This window comes from Archocentrus centrarchus, chromosome 19, assembly GCF_007364275.1.
Source record: "Archocentrus centrarchus isolate MPI-CPG fArcCen1 chromosome 19, fArcCen1, whole genome shotgun sequence".
NCBI lineage: Eukaryota > Metazoa > Chordata > Actinopteri > Cichliformes > Cichlidae > Archocentrus > Archocentrus centrarchus.
The window spans coordinates 17,056,335-17,074,332 of record NC_044364.1 but is presented as its reverse complement, the minus strand read 5'-3'; the positions used below and the strand labels follow the sequence as shown (position 1 = coordinate 17,074,332).

Below are 17,998 nucleotides of genomic sequence, written 5' to 3'. Positions count from 1 at the left end.
TTAATCAACAGTCTACCAAAATAATGAGACAAGAAGGGTCTGGCGGACTCGCTGTGCATTATGGGCACGGGCTCCTCCCCACGTGTCTGTGGAGCAGAGTCAACATGGTATCACAGGAGCAGTATCCTCCAGCTGGCTTGAGTTAAAACTCCACTTCAGCAGCAGCTCTTTGCACCACCGTCCTGGGCTGTCTACACCCGGATGAGATAGCTAAAGCTGTAGGTGAAAAGCGCAGGTGAGAGAGGAATCTGCTCCTGTTTACATAAAGAGGCGTTAAAATCAGGCCCGGTGACTGAATCTGTTATTTTAACTCACACGCCATGCTAAGCTAGCTCACGCTAGGCTACAATTGCTAGCTGCAAGCCTGGTAGCTAATACTGCTGCTTGTATGTTTGTTTTCAGGAAACGAGATCTTTAAGGTGGTCTTGCGTTTCCCGTTTTCTTCTTTTTAATGCTCCTTTTTTTTTTTTTTTTTTTAACAGAATAAAAAAAAAACGTTATCCCGCAGTGTAGTGTAGGCCCATGTCAAGTGCTCAAAGGGTTTGCTGCTAATGAAGGTAACTTAACCATAAACACTCCCTATAAGCGGTCAGTAAATGGGCGTTATACCTATTTGAAAACGCTGTTTTGTTAGCTGGTCATAATGTTTGATATGGTAATGTTTGCATGAGGAGCAGTCCTTTACTGCTGGGTTGCATCATGTGAGTTTTACCTGAGTGTGTCCGTGAAGGCATCACATGACAAACTACACGAACGTCATAGGAAGTTGACCATCTTATGGTTTACTTGTTGGGATGGGTTATTTAAAGAGTATTGGCTGCTATCAATACTGAGACCCCTGACACGAACTGTGACGTAACCATGATGTGCCGGATCACTCTGTTCCTGTCATTTGCTGCCTTTGTTGCCAGTCTGGGTGTAGCCACTCCATAACAGTAACAGGAGTGTGCAGCCGGACATTGAGCTCCTGTAACCCAATTTTATCTTTGTTTCCAGGTTGCCCCTACCCCCCTCCTCCCCCAAGATCTGCCCCTCTCACCCTCCTGCTCCAACTCCATCAACATGGCCAGTGGAGATGATGATGACCCCATTATAGAGGAGGTATGTTTACAGGCTGACGTAAAAGGGTATTACGGTCCTATATAGCATATTGTCTGCCCCATGCACCTTCATTGCTGTTCTGCTTTTATCAATATGAACACAGCCTTAGTGGCAGTAAACAATTCCCAGGTGTTTCCCAGACATAGACTCTATTAGGTATTATCAGGTATCAAGTAGAGTACCGGCTGCTGGATATTTGTATACATACAGGCTCAAATATATACATGCACTCACTTAATAGTTTAATAAGTGGTGCTGAAGATTCTACAAAGTTTTTTTTAACTGGATAAGCACAAGGCCTATTAATTTCTCGTTAGTCATCGTGATTGATCACTAACTGCCATGAACTGGAAACTGTGGGAACACCAGTTTCACTGTCTACAGTGAAGTGTGTTTTTTTTTTTTTTTTACATTGTCATGGACTGAGAGGGTGCCACCAAGAAGAAGCCCCTGCTCCAAAATCAGCACCCTCAAGCATGACTAAAATTTTGCAGCTGCTCACACGGACGAGCCAAATGCGAGAGAGCTTTTATAGTCAGACGAGACAAAGATTGAGATATATTGCACAAGTAAAGGTGAGGACTTTCAAAATTAAGAACACTGTATCAGCTGTCCAGCATGGTGGGTGGTAGCATCATTCTCTGGGGCTGTTTAGCTGCCCCTAGATTTTTCATCTTTAACTTAACAAGTCAGTAGCTAGACGATTGGAACTTGGACACAAGGACAATGATCACAAACAACCATCAAAACTGGTTTTCGAGTGGAAGGTTCTGGAATGGCCTTCCCAAAGCACCAACCTCAACTGTATAGAAAATTTGTGGACTACACTTAAAAGCTGGGTCCGTGCCAGGAAACCAACCAATTTAAATGAACTCTACCAATTCTGCCAAGACAAGTGGTCAATTGTCCAGCCAGAATGATGCCAGAAGCTTGTTGATGGCTACCAAAAATGTCTTGTCGAGGTACAAATGCTAAGGGGACATTTAACCAAATAATAGCCTATGTACATGTATATATTAGAGTCTATGTTGGATTAGAGAAAATCCAAAATCAATTCAAACTTGTGCTCTCATGCTGTATAATCAATCTGAGATAGGATCTTTCTAATTTTAGCAATGCTGCACAAAAAAAGCAGTCCTACATATTTAATGTGCATGCTTAAGGAGCTATCCATACCACACCATCCAGAGTAAGTTTCTGGTTAGATGCCATGTTTCTAAGATTTTCAGGGACAAACATAAAGACTTCAGTTTTGTCGGAATTTAGGAGAAGAATATTACTGGACATTCAGGCCTTTATGGCTTTGACATTCCTGTAGTTTAATTGATTTGTGTCATCTGGCGTCATAGATAAATATAACTTGGTATCATCTACATAGAAAAGAAAAAGCATGCAGTGTTTTCTAATAATATTGTCTAGGGTGGTGTTTCTCAAACTGTGTGGTGCGCCCCACTGGTGGGCCACAGAGTCATGACAGGTGGGGCGCGAACGATCTGGGAGAAAAGTTATGCGAAACAAAAGTTGAACATCGGATTAATTCTCACAGCGGAACAAGGAAACGTTAGCAGGTATGTTAGCACAGCGACTAGCGAAACTCTCCACCGTCACCGCCCGCTTTGCACATAGAGCCTTCATGCCGCCTTTTTGCCACCGTTCCAGTTTCTTAATTTGAATCTATGAAAAAATAGTATTTTTGCACCAGTAAGGTGATTCCCAAAGAGCTATCAGCTTTCTTGCATTTTTTTTTTTTTTTTTTTTTTTGCAAGAGGCACAAGTCCAGAAGAAGAAATGGAGCAGACATAAGACACAACAAGCATCTAAAATAATCTCTGAGTAATGCCTGAAATTTTGAGTTTGTGCAGTACATTTGTAGGAAAGTCTGGTTTAATGAGAAAATCCTCTGGCTCCTCGTGTCAGCTTGTTTGACTTTGATCTACATTTTTGTTTCTTTTAGATTGACGTGTACCTTGCCAAAAGCCTCGCAGATAAGCTGTATCTTTTCCAGGTGAGCTTTTTCCTTTGTTGTACCCAAGTGCTAATGGGCGCGACCCAATGTGTGAGGAGTTTTGTTGAGTTATCTGGAATGTCTGTCTGTTGATGTTTAATGTTCAAAGAGTCACTATTTAAGTTCACTGCTTCCTCCTGTTGCAGTACCCTGTCCGACCATCCAATATGACCTACGATGATGTCAACCACTTGGCGGCTAAGATCAAACCCAAGCAGCAAAGGGTAACCAGAAACCTGATGTTTGTTTACTTTTAGCGTTTTCTTGAAAATGTGTTTGTTTTAGGAGAGACGTGTGAATAGGGTAAAGCACATTTCCCAAATTACTTACTTACATTAAAATAAATATTTTTTTGTATTGCAAGTTTTTGGGAATGTTATGTTTTAATGTGCAAATGGGGCATTATCTACCAAAATATATGCTAATTTGCAGAAGTTATGAGAACAGAATCTTTTGATAAAGCTGGGTTCATAATATCAGGTCAGTGTACTTGTATGTCATTTATTTTATGTACGGCTCCTTATGCAGGTGGAGCTGGAAATATCCATGGACATAATGAGTCCAAACTACTGTCGCAGTAAGGGAGAGCAAATCGCCCTGAATGTGGACGGCACGGGTTATGACGAAACCAACACCTACTCAGCGTATGTCTGTTTTTTTTTGGTTTTTTTTTAACCTTAACAGTTTATTTATAGATTTTTCTTTGATTCATGCCCTTTCCCCAATCTGACTGTTCATTTTTAAAACTTCCAGTAAAGTGATGGACAAGCAAACCTTCTCATCCATCCAGGCCACCACCAACACCTCCAGATACGCAGCTGCTGTGCTTCGCAAAGGTCTGACCTGATTAATGGGTTCAGCAGCCTGTGTGTAGTTGTAGTGTAGTGTGGCACCATGTTTGTGTTTGTAGGCTTGTCTGAACTGTTCCTGTAAATACTCAAAGGTCACTCAGTACAGAGTCCCTTTTTTATCTTTTGGTTGTAAGGTCACATCCAGCTAATTAACCATATGTTTGCATTAATATCCACACACATTATGAATCTGCAATCAGAGCAGGATTTATGATCTGATTGTTTTATTAATGGTGTTAACAGGTGAACTTCACGTCACACCTCTGATGGGAATCCTTCAGATGAGGCCGAGCTTCTCTTACCTGGACAAGGCTGACAACAAAACCAGAGAGAGAGAGGCGGCCAATGAAGGTGTGTCTGCTTTTCCTGTTTTCCAGGTTAAATTATAAGAAGGATTAGTGTAGTATACACAAAGAAAGGTGTTTTTTGTTCTCTCAAACCTTGAGATTGTCCTAAGATAAGCAGAAATTATTCATTGAATCATCTTTAAATTTTAAAATTCTCCTTCTAGAATCTTATATCTGAAAATTTGCTGCTTTTCTCAGTTAAATGAAGTAATAAACCAAAGATCTCCAGGTTTTTAGTTGTTTGTTAGTCAAATCCTGATGAATAAAATTAAAATGTTGCCTCTGGATTCAGGGTGCAAGCAGTTTTTCACTGTTTCTGTAATTTAATTGACACAATATTGAAGTTAATAAGAAAACAACTGTCTTTAGCTGCATTTTTGTCTTAGAGCACTTCATTTTTATAATAACAGTTTCTTAAAACACTGTGGTACGAGCAGGTATGATTACGGTTATATGACCAGAGTCTTGTGTGTACAGGTGGAGACTCCTCTCAGGATGAAGCCGAGGAGGAAGCCAAAGCAATTACGGTAAATACTTAAATGCACACTTGGGCACAAGCTCATAATTACCCTGATTCAACTGTCTAAAATTTCTCCTGCTCACGCTCCAGGTGAGGTTTGCTCGTCCCGAGTCGGAGCAGGCCCGTCAGAGAAGGATCCAGTCATATGAATTCCTCCAGAAGAAGCAAGCGGAAGAACCCTGGGTTCACCTGTCCTATCATGGAGTCAAGGTAAAGGGAGCGCTCATCATTTAAGGTTGAATTTGAAAAAAAAAAGAAGAAAAAAAAGTTGAATTTGTCTAATTTCATGACAGCTGACATTATGAGAGATTTGTTATGTGCTCGCAATGCGTCATCATGAAGCAGTTTGTGTTTGCCGTGTCGAATTCAGGACGGGCGCTCGGAGCATGAACGGCAGTACCTGTTCTGTCAGTCGGTGGATGCCTCGGAAAACTCTGAACTGGTGAAAACTCCAAAGTGAGTACAAACAAATGGCTTCTTAATACATCACGCTTCTATTACAGGGCTTCGATGGGGTGTCTAATTTATTTCTTAGCCACTGATGAAAAATTTTGAGCCATATGTCAATGCATTTTTAGTTCTGCTCTTGTTCTGTTCTCCTCTCTCACTTCTTTTATTTTCTCAGGGAGTATCTGGCGATGTTGATGCCGCCCCTTACAGAGGAGAAAGTGTAAGTGTGCTCCCCTCTCTTCTGGTAAATGTTTTTACATCTAAACTGAATGACAGACGCATCATTAACTCGCTTTCCTGTCTGCGTGTTAGCGTGAAGCCTGTGGGTCCCAGTAATGTGCTCTCCATGGCTCAGCTCCGAACTCTGCCGCTGGGAGAACAGGTCAAGACCCTGATGAAGAATGGTAGGTTAAGATTGGGAACAACTGAGTGCTTTTAAGAAAATATGTTTTGTTTGGGGTTTTTTTTTTTTTTTTACCTTTACCATGAAGTTGGTCAACATTTCCCATGCAGTTTCTTCTTTGTGCCAGGTGGGGGCACCAAAGCATAAGCGGTGACATTCTCTTCCTGACTTTGCACTTTGTTTTTAGATATAATAACATGTATTTCACTCGCATCATGTACGATTAAAGCCATTTCCCTGTGTCTCTCCTCTCCAGTGAAGGTAATGCCGTTTGCCAACCTGATGGGCCTGCTTGCCTCTGGCACAGACTCGACCTCAGTGCTGCGCTGCATCCAGCAGGTGGCACTGCTGGTTCAGGGGAACTGGGTTGTCAAGAGGTAGGACCAATGATCTTTTATCAAACAGCTTAATTGAAACAAGGCTTGTCTAATTTCTTATTTTTATGTTGAGTGAGACATGACTGATGTGATATTCTTTATAGTTTTATTGTTGTCTTTTTCTCCACAGTGATGTTCTGTATCCTAAAAACACCTTCAGTGCTCACAGTGGTGTCCCTGCTGAGGTCCTCTGCCGTGGCAGAGACTTTGTGGTGAGCTTCTGTCACTCTTTAGTTTATTTTTTCCCCCTCACCTTTTATGGAGCTACCCAGAATCAAACCAGCGGCAATATAATGCTTGACAGTCGTAGTTTAAATCAGATTTTTTTTCTCGTAGATGTGGAGGTTTACTCTGGAGCGCTCTGTGATGAGAAAGGAGATTGCGTCCGTCATCAAAGTAAGGACGTCACCAAAATGAGACGTTTGATTGAATGTTTCTGTTTGTTAATAACGAGCCTGAGAGAGTCACACTGATATCTGTGGTGTTTGTAGGGGTGTGGTTATTGGAAGTAGCTGAGTAAAATTAATTATTTAGTGTGCACAGTTTTCAGGATATTTATATCATGCTACTTTCCCACCACCGAGGAGCCGGTTCGTGTGCCAGTGCTCGTGCTGTTCCCAATGAACCGGCGAAACGCTTAAGAACGGGCCCGCGTTTGCACCATGTTTCTGTGAACTGCTCCTTTACGTATGAGTGGGCGGGTCCCCGTCTGGACACGGAAGCCGAAGCGCACAAACGTGGGAGAGCACGCTCCTATTTCTTGTGCTGCAAATACGTTTTAGGGTCCAAACCAAACTACTGCTGCATCTGTGTGCAGCACAGAGGGAAACACAGACAGCGATTAGAGCAAGACGACAAGTACGCACTTTGTGTCCTTTTGTCTGTGATATGAACTGATACAAAGCAGCAAGTTCAGCCTTAGAGCCCAACCTAATTCACAGCTGTGAAAATCCCTTCACTTTTCTCATGTAATACACATGTAATATAGTAGAAAACCTGATGTTGAGACAGCAGAGTCACGCCCTTCTGCCGCTTTCGTCACGTGTTCTTGGTTCGAGACCAGCTAGTTTGCAGGGCCGGAGTTGAACCTGTTTTTCGGCCGAGCACCGAGTGCTTTCGCGGTGGAAAACTCGCCTAACGGTTCAAATAAAGGCACCGGCTCCAGAACCCTGTTGGTGGGAAAGAGGCTTCAGAGGCTCGTTGCATTTTGAATTAGTCCCTTTGCATCCTCAGCATTCAGTATGTGGAAGGATGCTGTTACTGAAGTTCTAATGTCCCTCAGTGTATTGCTCTGTTTTATGTTTGCAACCTCGAGGTTGCAGTTGTTTGGTTCATGCAGGTAAACAGAACTAAAATCTTCCCGTGACCTCTTGCAGCTTCCCCCGGAAGACGTGAAGGAGTTCCTGGAACACGTGGCGGCTCCTCGGGCCAACCGGGGCTGGGAGTTCCTGCTGCCTACTGATGTAGACTTCATTGAGAAACACCCAGATGTTGCCCACAGGCAGAACATGCTGTGGCTTGGCATCCAGAGCAAGTAGGCAACACTCGAAGAAGGCACCAGATCAGCAAAAACCATTTAATAGCGCGACACTCCACTGGATTCGAATAATCTGGCTTTTTTTTTTTTTCTCTCTTTGAAGGTTGGAAAAGGTGTTTAATTTCTCTAAAGAAGACTTTGTGCCAAAGAAGTCCGCTCAGTCTGGTTTGTACTGAGTTACATTTTTACAACTACCCTCTAAATGATATCTGCATACTCCTCTGAGCTTTTTTTTAAAGTTTTCCGTGTGGTGTTTTCTAGATCCCGTCCACATCAGCGGGGAGCAGCGTCTGAAGATGGCTCAGGAGCGAGCGCAAGAAAAACAGTCGTCGCTGCAGAAGGACCTGGAGGCCAGGCGTGGAGGAAGCAGCGTCCGTGTCAAACAGGAGCCCGTCAGCGACAGAGAAGATGAGCCAATGGACACATCCTCCTCCTCCATTCCCAACGGTTCTGTCAATGGTTACCCCAGTGCCACCTCCCCTGACTTTGACCACGCTAACAGTAATGGAGGGAGTCCCACCAACACGCCGTCCCCGGAGCTGCAGGATTTCGTGATAAAGACTTTCCGGAAGCATTTTGTGCTCACGCTGAATGAGCTGAAGAGGCTGTTTAACCTCCATGTGGCGTCCATGCCGGTCGGTCGGAGCGTCTTCCACTCCATCTCGGACCACATGCTACAAGACGCCATACTGCTCAGCCAACAGTGCAAACAGATAATGGTGCCTGTGAGTATTCAGGGAGAGAAAAAATATAATTTTCTGTGATCGAAGCTCTGGATATTTTAGCAGTTTATTTTATTTTGTTTGTTTGTTCCATTCAGGATACTTTTTTTTTTTTTTTTTTTTTTTCCCCCCCCTAACTTTGTTTATGCAGAAATATTTGAGTGAAATGCACACAATTATCACAGAAAAATTTTCTGACTACCATTATTGGGCTATTGGGGCTGCATTGGTGTCCAAGAGTTTAAACAGTTCATGTAAACATCTGAAATCGGGAAATACAGTTTGAAGGGTTGGTTTCATTTTGTTTTTTTGATGTAGTGGATTTCTTCCTTCAACATCTTGGTAAATAATTAACGTCGGTTCATCCATCCCTTATCCAGAGTTGGGTTGTGCTGGGAGCAGGATATTCCAGACTCTTGTTTGGTGTTATTTATTGGATTGGATGATTGAGATCTGAAGAAAAAAGACATATTGTTAGTTTAACAATTTTCATTTTCATTTAACAAACCGGAGCCTCAGTACCATGTGGAAGAACCATACACAGCCACAACAGCCTGGCACCTCCTCCTCATGCTGGTCACCAGCTTGGTCACAGACTGCTATGAGATGGTATCCCATTCTTCAACCAGCATTTGTCACAAGTCAGCTGATGTGGTTAGGTTGGTCACTCTGGCACGAACAGCATGCCCAAACTGATCACGCGTGTGTTCAGTGGGGTTGATGTCGGGACTGCAGGCATGCCATTCCATCCTGTCCGCTCCCAAATTCTGGAGGTAGTCTCTGATAAATCCCACTCTGCGGGGCAAGTGTTGTCATCTTGGGAGGATTCAGTTCAGTCCCAGACTGTGGAAATATGGGATTGCCACTGGTTGCAGAATATCATCTTGATATCTCCACATTGAGATTGTCTGCAATGACGACAAGTCTGATTGTCAGCACCTGGGGTACCAGAGGCTCAAACCAAGAGTCAACAGCAGAATGAGCGGTTTGGCATTGGCAGAGAAGATTTGGCAAATTTTTCATGGGTGCAACCCGCATACTCAACTCTGCTGCTCAACCTACAAATGCAATTTCCCTACAAATGTGGCAAAAACAGGCTTTCCAACACTGTAATATTTATTGCTAAGAAGCATTGTTACAAAGAAATCCTCAACCAGACACTTTTTGTGCTAAGTTTATATATAAAAAGGGTGGCAATAATTATCGTGTAAAGTGCAATTGCGGAATAGTGACAGAAGATGGCGCCTCCCTCCTTTTTTGATCTTGTGAAGTTTGTTTTATTATTATTTTTGGAGTGGATTTTTCCCCTTGATTAGTTGGTGCAGAGAAGAGAAGACCCCCCCCCCCCCCCCCCCCCAAAATGAAGAGATGGTTTTTCTGGGCTTTGTGAGCAGCAAGCAGATAATCCAGGGCAAGATGTCTGCAGGTTGTTGTTTACAAATGCAGATAAATTTTTAACAAACATTTTTTTGGCAAATGCAATCGTCTGTTTGTCCTCCACACACACTGTTCACCTGCATACAACCAAAGCCTGTTCAAAGATAATTCGTCAATCTGTAAAGAATCCAAAAAGCTTCCAGTAACTGAAGTGTTCCTCCTTTGCCTGCCGATTCTGCATATTCAGATCTGTTTATATAGATTGGTAAAATGTGAAAGAGTGAAGTGAGAGTTTAAGAAGTGCACATTTGGTGCTGCAGAATATGAAAATGACAAGAAAAACAATACAGTTGGTGCAAAGTAACAGGATGAAGCAAACCACTGACCACATCCACTGTTCAGTACACGCAGCCATGTGATGCAGTTTAGGGCAAGGCTCGTTGAACTGTTACAGTAGCTTCAAGCTAAGATAATCATGTAGTGTCTGTGTCACAGGGTAGTAGTTCAAAGAGGGCCTAATATGCTTTTCCTAATTTTCTGTCACATTGTACTCTTATAATGCTGGATGCTCACAGGAAACATTGTTTTAAACACACTGTAGCTTAAAGTTGAAGTTTAATGGTCATTTGATGAATTCATGGTCACAGACCCAATATAATACAAAAAAAAGGTTATTTTGAACTGTGAATTGTGCAGAGCTACTGTAGTAGAGTGCAATAATAAAGCTATGGAGCTGGTCTCTGTTTAGTGTTAAATGGAGTGGAGGTTTAATGTGGGGGATTTCTTGTTGCCAGCTTGAATGCAGGTATCAGTTTTCCTGTCCAGAATAACAACATTAACGGTCATTTTGCTTGTAGGGGAATGCACACCTTGCTGTAGTCACCTGATACCTCCTGTGTTTTTAGTCTCTTGGCCTGTTCCCTGAGCTACAGTGGTTGTTTGTTCAGTATGTAACAATGTAGTCTGTTATCATCTTATAACCTGTGCTGTTATTGGTGTGGTTTCTCACGGGGCAGGAAGTGTTGTGGTTTTTGCCACAGATGCTTGCTTCATTAAGCAGCCAGGCCCAACCCTGTCTTGGCTTGGGTTTTATCCTATCTACATCCTTGATGTTAGAGGATTTTGAGGACTGTGGGGGGAGGGTGTGGTCCAGCTTTGTTATGCAACAGGTTGTTAACCTCACAGGAAAGCTTATTAGTTCTCAGCAAGGGGTTAAGCCGGGAGGCTGTCTGCAGACGCAGGCAGATCTGGAATCGGGTGATTTGACCTCCACGCCACTGTAAACATGATTATTTAGATGTCTGGCAATTCACGGGTCAGTGTCAAGTCAGTGGGTTTTATTGGGAGATGCAGTACTGAACAGGGATTTTTTTTTTTGATTTACTATACTATGTTAAACTGTTTCATAACGTGACACTCAGATCCAGATGCATGCCTAAAACATAGACTGTATACAACAGATGGACAGAGCCATGGTGATATCACCCATTGGTCTCTGCACTTTGCATTTTGAGGGTTCAATATTAGTGTTTGGTCTGTTAGAGCAACACTTAGATGGTCATTAGAGGTACTGCTGTTTTATGTGTTGGTTTCATTTTTCAGCTGCAGATGGTCTCAAACCAGTCCAAACAGTCTCAGAAGACTTAGCTTCCTGCTCAGACTGAGAGCAGGTTTAGGGATCAGGATCCTTTTTTTTTTTTTTTTCTCTCTCCTCTAATATTTCTGTTTCCCTCTGACTTTAGTTTCCTGCTCAGACCAAAGCGGCCCCAGATGAACAGAAGGTGTTTGGCTTGTGGGAGACCGGAGAGGACTTCGACAAGGTAAACACTCAACACTCTCAAAGCGTTGCTCTCATCTGACACTCGATGCTGCCGTTAGCAGCTAAAACACACCACAGGCCAGAGTCTGTAATCACTGAAATTTCAGAAGAACTGAAAAAACCACAGGCAGCAGTGTTTCAGCGTGGGACATGACTGTTCGTTACTATAGGTGCACTGTAACACGAAGCAGGACGCAGTTCTGTGTGTTTTCTTTGACTTTTGTAAAACGTCTGACTGAAGACTGATTTGCAACTTCATGCAAATGACCAATTATGCAAATTAGGCGACGATGTCATATAGCGACTTCTATTTTCAGCGGTGGAAAATTTGACGTGTTTTTTAAATACAAAACTTGACAGGTATGAAAATGTGGTAGTAAAGACACGGAAGATGGATACTTAATTCAAAAATTGAATCAGGTTTGCTTCTGATGTAAATTTAACGGTGCATTTTTCCAACCATAAAAAAATATATAGTACTTTTTCTTTCCTGTAAAACAAAGTTGGCACAGTTTCACCAGTAGCCACATGACCAAACATGCCCGCCAGAGCTAGACGGACAGGAAGACGTCTCACTCCGTTAGGGCTGCAACTGAAGATTATTTTGGTAGTCGAATAATCTGTCATTTTTGTTATTGATTAGTCAATTAGTCATTGATTATTTCAATCTTAACTCACCTGTTCAAGCCTGCCCACCTGTTAACATCACCTTGTTCTCTTCTCACAATTAAAATAATGACCCATAAAAATATGCGTTTGAAACTAATCAAATGTATTTTTAACATTAATGTGACATCACAGTAAATATCAAATAAAAAATGCATATTAAAGTAAATGCAATTTTTATTTTTAAATTAAAATATAATGTGCAAATAAATAAAAATGGCCTCTGTCCAAAATTTCAAATAAGGCTTCAAATTAAAAAGATTTTTCCGTCCAAAACAGCTGAAAAGTTTACAGATGATTCGGTTCATACAGAGGTTTACTATTCAGAATGAATGCTGATATTATTATGAGAAAAAAAAATAGGAGCCATCGTAGCTGCTCCTATTGTCCTTCACTCGTTAGCTAACATAACTGAAATGGCGGTGCTTAGCAAACATTATCCATGGGAGCTTGTTTCTGACAGGTAAACGAACAGAAACATTACTGCACAAACATTAACAGGTATCTACGGCACACTAACGTACCCATCCAGGGTGCCGGCGTTTTAAACAGTGCAGTGCAGCTGCCGTGGAAAGAAATCTCTGCTTTGCACAGTCTGCATTCAGCTTTACTTTTGTTTTCGGTGAAATGCTCCCACACCTTTTGACAGTCTGTCTCCATTTTCTTTAATTTTCTCCAACCTCCTCTCTGTTCCGCTAGTGTTCCGCTGTTCTGTTACTTTCTTCCAGTGTTGCCAGATCTTGTGATAGAAACAAGCAACCAGCTCTATGAAAACAAGCCCAAAATAAGCCCAACTGGCAACCTACAACATTGTGTAAAACTGAGGCCCCTTTTATGCAGTATAGCTCCAAGCAGTATAGCTCATTTCTTTGTTTTGTCTCATTGTGTTTTGGAGCAGTGAAACCCATGTTTCTTAGCCTCATAGAAGAGAAGGGTGCACAGTCTTTTTGTGTGCTTCTCGGTATTAGCATGTTGCATCAGCATGGTGAGCACATATTTCACACTTGCAAAATCTGCAGAGTGCCTTTGATACGTCTCTCATCAGTACGGCAGCTACTTTCTGAGGTGTTTGCGGATGCAATTTTAACCCCCCCATAACACACACACACACACACCCTCTCAAGGTTTACTGTGTTCATGCCTGCAGATCTCACCTATTCATGGACTTATAAAATACAAGATTTCTATTACAGACTTTTATTTTCTACCAATCACAAACAAACGAAAAAATGTTTGTGTGTGTCTAAGGGGGCGACAGGAGAAGGGGAGGTGAAGGAGCACAGGGGTGCCTAATCAGTGCCGTGCCTCTGTTATTGATCATATCATATGCACAGCTGTTAAATATAGAAAATGCAACTAGATAAATAATTTTGCCGCATCTTGTGAGGCGCCCCTATGGATTGCATATAGCGTACACCCACTTTTTGCGCCACTGTCTCCCATCCGAGCTCGGATCCATTCTCTAAGTGCGCTCTTTCCCCCCCCCCACTCTTTATTATGTTTTCTATATTTTCCCCACTTACTGGAACTCATTGTTATCCTTCCTTCTCACTCTGGGCTGTTATGAGTGTTTGTTTGGGTGTGCGCCCTGTCAACATGGGCAGGAACGATAAACAGGAAACGGGGGCTTGGAAGGGACAAACTACCTACCGCTCGTCTTTTGGTTTATTATGGGGCGCCGAGAGATAATCGAGTTTCACTCAGAAAGAAAGTCAAGCCCAAATAAGCGACTTGACGTTCAAAAACAAGCCCAAAAAACCGCAACCTGTGACTCACAAGATTTGCAAGCGACATTAGAAAAAAACAAGCCCAAAGTCGCTTATAATAAGTGGACTTGGCAACACTGTTTTCTTCTGTTGCATTCTTCTTCGTTGGTGTTGTTCTTGCTGGCAGACAATGGAGGCAATACTGCCCCATGTCTTCCTGTAGTGTATTGCAATTACAAAATCATACGATAAGCGGAACAAAATAGATGGATGGGTTTAAAAGTACGACACTTCGACAATGAAATTCCACATCGACAAATTTTTGTAGTCGACGTCATCGATTACATCGATGAATCGTTGCAGCCGTACAAAAAAACGGAGTGAGTGTGAAATTGTCCCAAACCTTGGATCATCTAGCGTGCTGTGTTCTTTCACCATTTGCCGCCATGACTAAACATGCCGCTGAATGCTATTGCACATGTGTGAAGCTCGCCAGAGATAGACAGCCAGGAAGATGTCTCGCTCCATTAAAAAAAAATCATTAGTAATAAAAAACGACTTATCGACAATTAAATTCATGGTCAACTATTTTTATTGTCGACAATGTCGACTAATCGTTGCATTCCTAATCTATATGCAGTTTCTCAGCTTTTCAGAAATCATCAAGTGGCCATTTGAGGAAGTGCATTTGTTCACACTTCAGTGTTGCTGCTTGGATTGATTTGGATTTTGTTTCCCAACAGGTCAGAGTATAGTATGCCTTTTGAATTCATTCTTCTGTGTGGTTTTGTTTTCCTCCTGCAGCATCGCCGGCTGCTCTACGACGTGTTTGCGAAGAACTACCGCGTCAGGAGGAACATAATCCAGGCCAGACTGGCTCAGGAGTTTGGAGACGTGTCCAAAGCCGACATTGACCGGCTGCTTAATGTGAGCGGAGCTCTGATTCTCAACATCTGCCTTTAACCAGATGTTTTCCACTGATCTAACCTGTTGTCTTTTTTTTTTTTTTTTTAGGAGTGCTGCAGCAGCCACGCAGGGATGTGGTACCTAAAGGGAACAATACAGTCCTGACCCCGGGAGCCTGCCCCCCTGCGGTCACCCCCAGCCAATCATATCCACTCCTGGGTGTCTCGCGGGAGGGCATTGGAGAGATGAGAGCCAATCGCAGCAGCTCGCCCAGCTCTGAGAGTGGGCAATTTGAGGACAAAGATGTCGGCTGTGCTCAGAACAAGAAGCTTTTCTCATTTCAGCTGAAGCATTTCTGATGTTCATGTGAGCACCCTGATGCAGGGGGAGGATTGAAGCTCCCCACATACTCTGACAGCCGGAAAGTCTGAGGGGGAAAAAAATGAACTAGAAAGATGAATATTTGCAGTTTATTAGTAGTTGTTTTTGCATTTATGACCTCATGTTTAATTATTTTTCAATGAAACTTTTCCACATCAGGCTGGTGTTTACAGTTGAAAGCAGTCGTGGCTCAAAGCGCTTTCACTTCATCCCTCGTTGTAAATTTTGCCAGAGAAAACATGTTTTACTTCATTGCAAATGTTGCTTAAGGCCTTTTTAGGCAGGAAACAGTTTTCTCTTTGTACCTATTAATTTTACACTTTCTCCAATCACACTTTGAGGAGTTTCAGCTGAGTATGATATTTTTATTTAAATAAATAAATGGAGAAGGGTGGGTTTAAAGCCATCAATGCTTAGTTAAAACATGGCCAAACACTGTAAGGCAAAAAGGGGGGGGAGATAAAATCAAAACAAGCAAAAGTGTTACTGAACTGAAATCTTTCGATGTCTTTGGCAATCATGGACCTCCAAGCTGCTCCATCAAATGTGGCTTTTCCACGTTTGTGTTGCTCAGTCACATGCAGATTTCTAACCTTTTAAATGGATGATGTTGAGGGTTTTCTTGGTTGAATGTAAAGATTCAGATACCCCCCCCTTTAATGAGAGAAACTTTGAGTGACTGATTTTGATGAGAACCAAGAAATATGTGATTTGGATTAAAACTTAGATCTGTCTTTGTGCAAACACCAGTCCAGCGCGAACACTGGACCTTCTTAAGTGGTGATGCAGTTGATATGCCGACGTTATTGCCACGTGCTGCTATCTTGAGCCTCTATCTAAGTGCCTCTGCCTCAAAAGGCTTTCAGGACAAATGCCCACCCTTCATATGAGGTAACGCTTTGATTTTCAACACAAGTTGTGGAAATAAAAGCTGAATTTCAGGCCAAATCTCATTTCCTCCATCATCAAGTATTCCTAGTAATATTTTTTCCATTGGTTGGTTATTTTGCTCAATAAACACTTTAAATGTTTGATGTGTTCTGTCATTATTGTTACTGTAGTTTTCTGATGAAGTGTGGCACAGAAGCATGAATGCAGAGTCAAGTCCAAAGGTGGTTATAAAACACCAAAGGTGTTTTATAACCACCTTTGGACTTTGACTTTTGACCACCTTTGGACTTTAGACCATGTTTGACACCAGTAAGTCTTTAAAGGAGGCTGTTTGTGCTAATTTAAAACTCAGTTTGTCCTGGATTCTATTAGAGTAGTGTTGTATGATTCAGAGGGTATGATTTGTATAGTCCTTCATTTTATCCTCTTTCTGAAACAAAGATTTTATCTCATGCTTTTAACAGGTTAGTCATACTAAAGTGTAAATAGGGTGGCAACTAGGAAAAATTGGTGGTTGCCCAGTGACTGCCTCGAATTTTTTTCATATTCAGCAAAAAAAAAACCTTTGCTGTCACCTCTAGGTGACCACATGCCTTGGAGACAGGTTACCTGGTGGGAGGCAACCTGTCTCCAAGTAACTGTGGTACGACTCAGGCTGACTGCGATTGCTCTCAGGCAGGTTGGTGAAGGTTTGTGGTTGTATTCTGGTTATATATAAAAAATAAAGTTGCCAAGTGTCATCTTCCAGATAAATCCCTGTCCTGCAGCAACTATGTCACTGTCTGTGGGAGAATTTCTGTTTCAAATCAATGAAGTTCTGGCTAGACTAAATAAGTAGTTAATGCGATTTTTTTTATGTATGAAAATGGCAACAGATTTGTGACTTCAACTGATTTATCACAGTTAATTGCATTTTATCACAAACAGATTGCATGTAATTCCCATCTTGACTCCATTTTATTGCAGTCTTGACACATGAAAGCTGTTTGAATACAGCAACTAAGCACGAGTGGTCACAGACCTGGTCCCTGTCTACGAGGTAACTATTTCAAAGGTGATGAGATAGCAAAGTAATAGTTTTGGTTGTATTCTAATCTCCAACCATTGTTTTCACTAGTGCAACTGTAGCCTTAGCCAGCTTTATTCTGATTGGCTGAACCTAGCAAAGCGCATGTGGGTGGAGCTCCTGTGCTCATGGGCAGAGCTGTGTGTCTGAGATGACCATATTAGGAAATTCCAGTTTCACTGACGTCATACAGAGCAAAGAAAAAAAAATTGTCCGAAATGGAGAGTTTAGAGCATTTAACTATTTATCTAAATATATATTTTATAATATTGTTACATATATTATCTTTCATTATATAATGATTTAACCTCTTGAGACCCTGTGTCCTCATATGAGAACATTAAATTTTGTCTTTTTGAACCTTCTAAATACAAAAATGTTTTATACTTTAAAAAAATTGTGACATATGTTCAAATTATAAACCACAGACAAATGAGAGGTCACTGAGAAGAAAATGTTCTAAATATTTTCAGATGGGACGACCCATGTATGATGATATAAATTGTGATTAAAGCTGTGACCCTCCAGAAGATTTTCAGATATTAAAATAGGCCATGTTAGTCTTAAGTTTGGGAATGGCTGCAATAGATATTTAAATGGCCTTAAAGCACACATGAATTTAACATTTGTGACATCCCATTAAAAATGAAAAACCTAAAATCTATTTACTCAGTTATTGCCATAACTTACCCTAAACCTTCAGACTATTTAACCATAATGAGCAGCTCCCACAGTTTCTCTTCTAATATTTCTGGGTTTTAAAGCCTGGAAGCCTTTTTTTGGACTCAGAATAAACCATATTTGGACAGGTGGAGTGTCAAATTATCAGCTAATGGTAGCCAGTCCATAAACTGTAAGACATATTGTATAGAC

At 41.7% G+C, this 17,998-nt stretch overlaps 1 protein-coding gene across 1 annotated transcript; it reads left to right on the top strand.

Annotated features, from left to right (window-relative positions):
• Positions 1–99: 99 nt before the first annotated feature.
• polr3e (polymerase (RNA) III (DNA directed) polypeptide E) lies at positions 100–16,193 on the top strand. The gene is made up of 21 exons (XM_030755834.1): positions 100–235; positions 997–1,101; positions 3,056–3,106; positions 3,253–3,330; positions 3,635–3,750; positions 3,860–3,942; positions 4,201–4,308; positions 4,782–4,831; positions 4,915–5,034; positions 5,195–5,280; positions 5,450–5,494; positions 5,587–5,678; positions 5,934–6,054; positions 6,185–6,266; positions 6,391–6,450; positions 7,431–7,588; positions 7,695–7,756; positions 7,853–8,316; positions 11,433–11,510; positions 14,686–14,808; positions 14,896–16,193. The coding sequence occupies exons 2-21, from the start codon at positions 1,063–1,065 to the stop codon at positions 14,950–14,952; spliced, it is 2,073 nt and encodes a 690-aa protein (XP_030611694.1). The 5' UTR covers positions 100–235; positions 997–1,062; the 3' UTR covers positions 14,953–16,193.
• The last annotated feature ends 1,805 nt before the right edge of the window (positions 16,194–17,998 follow it).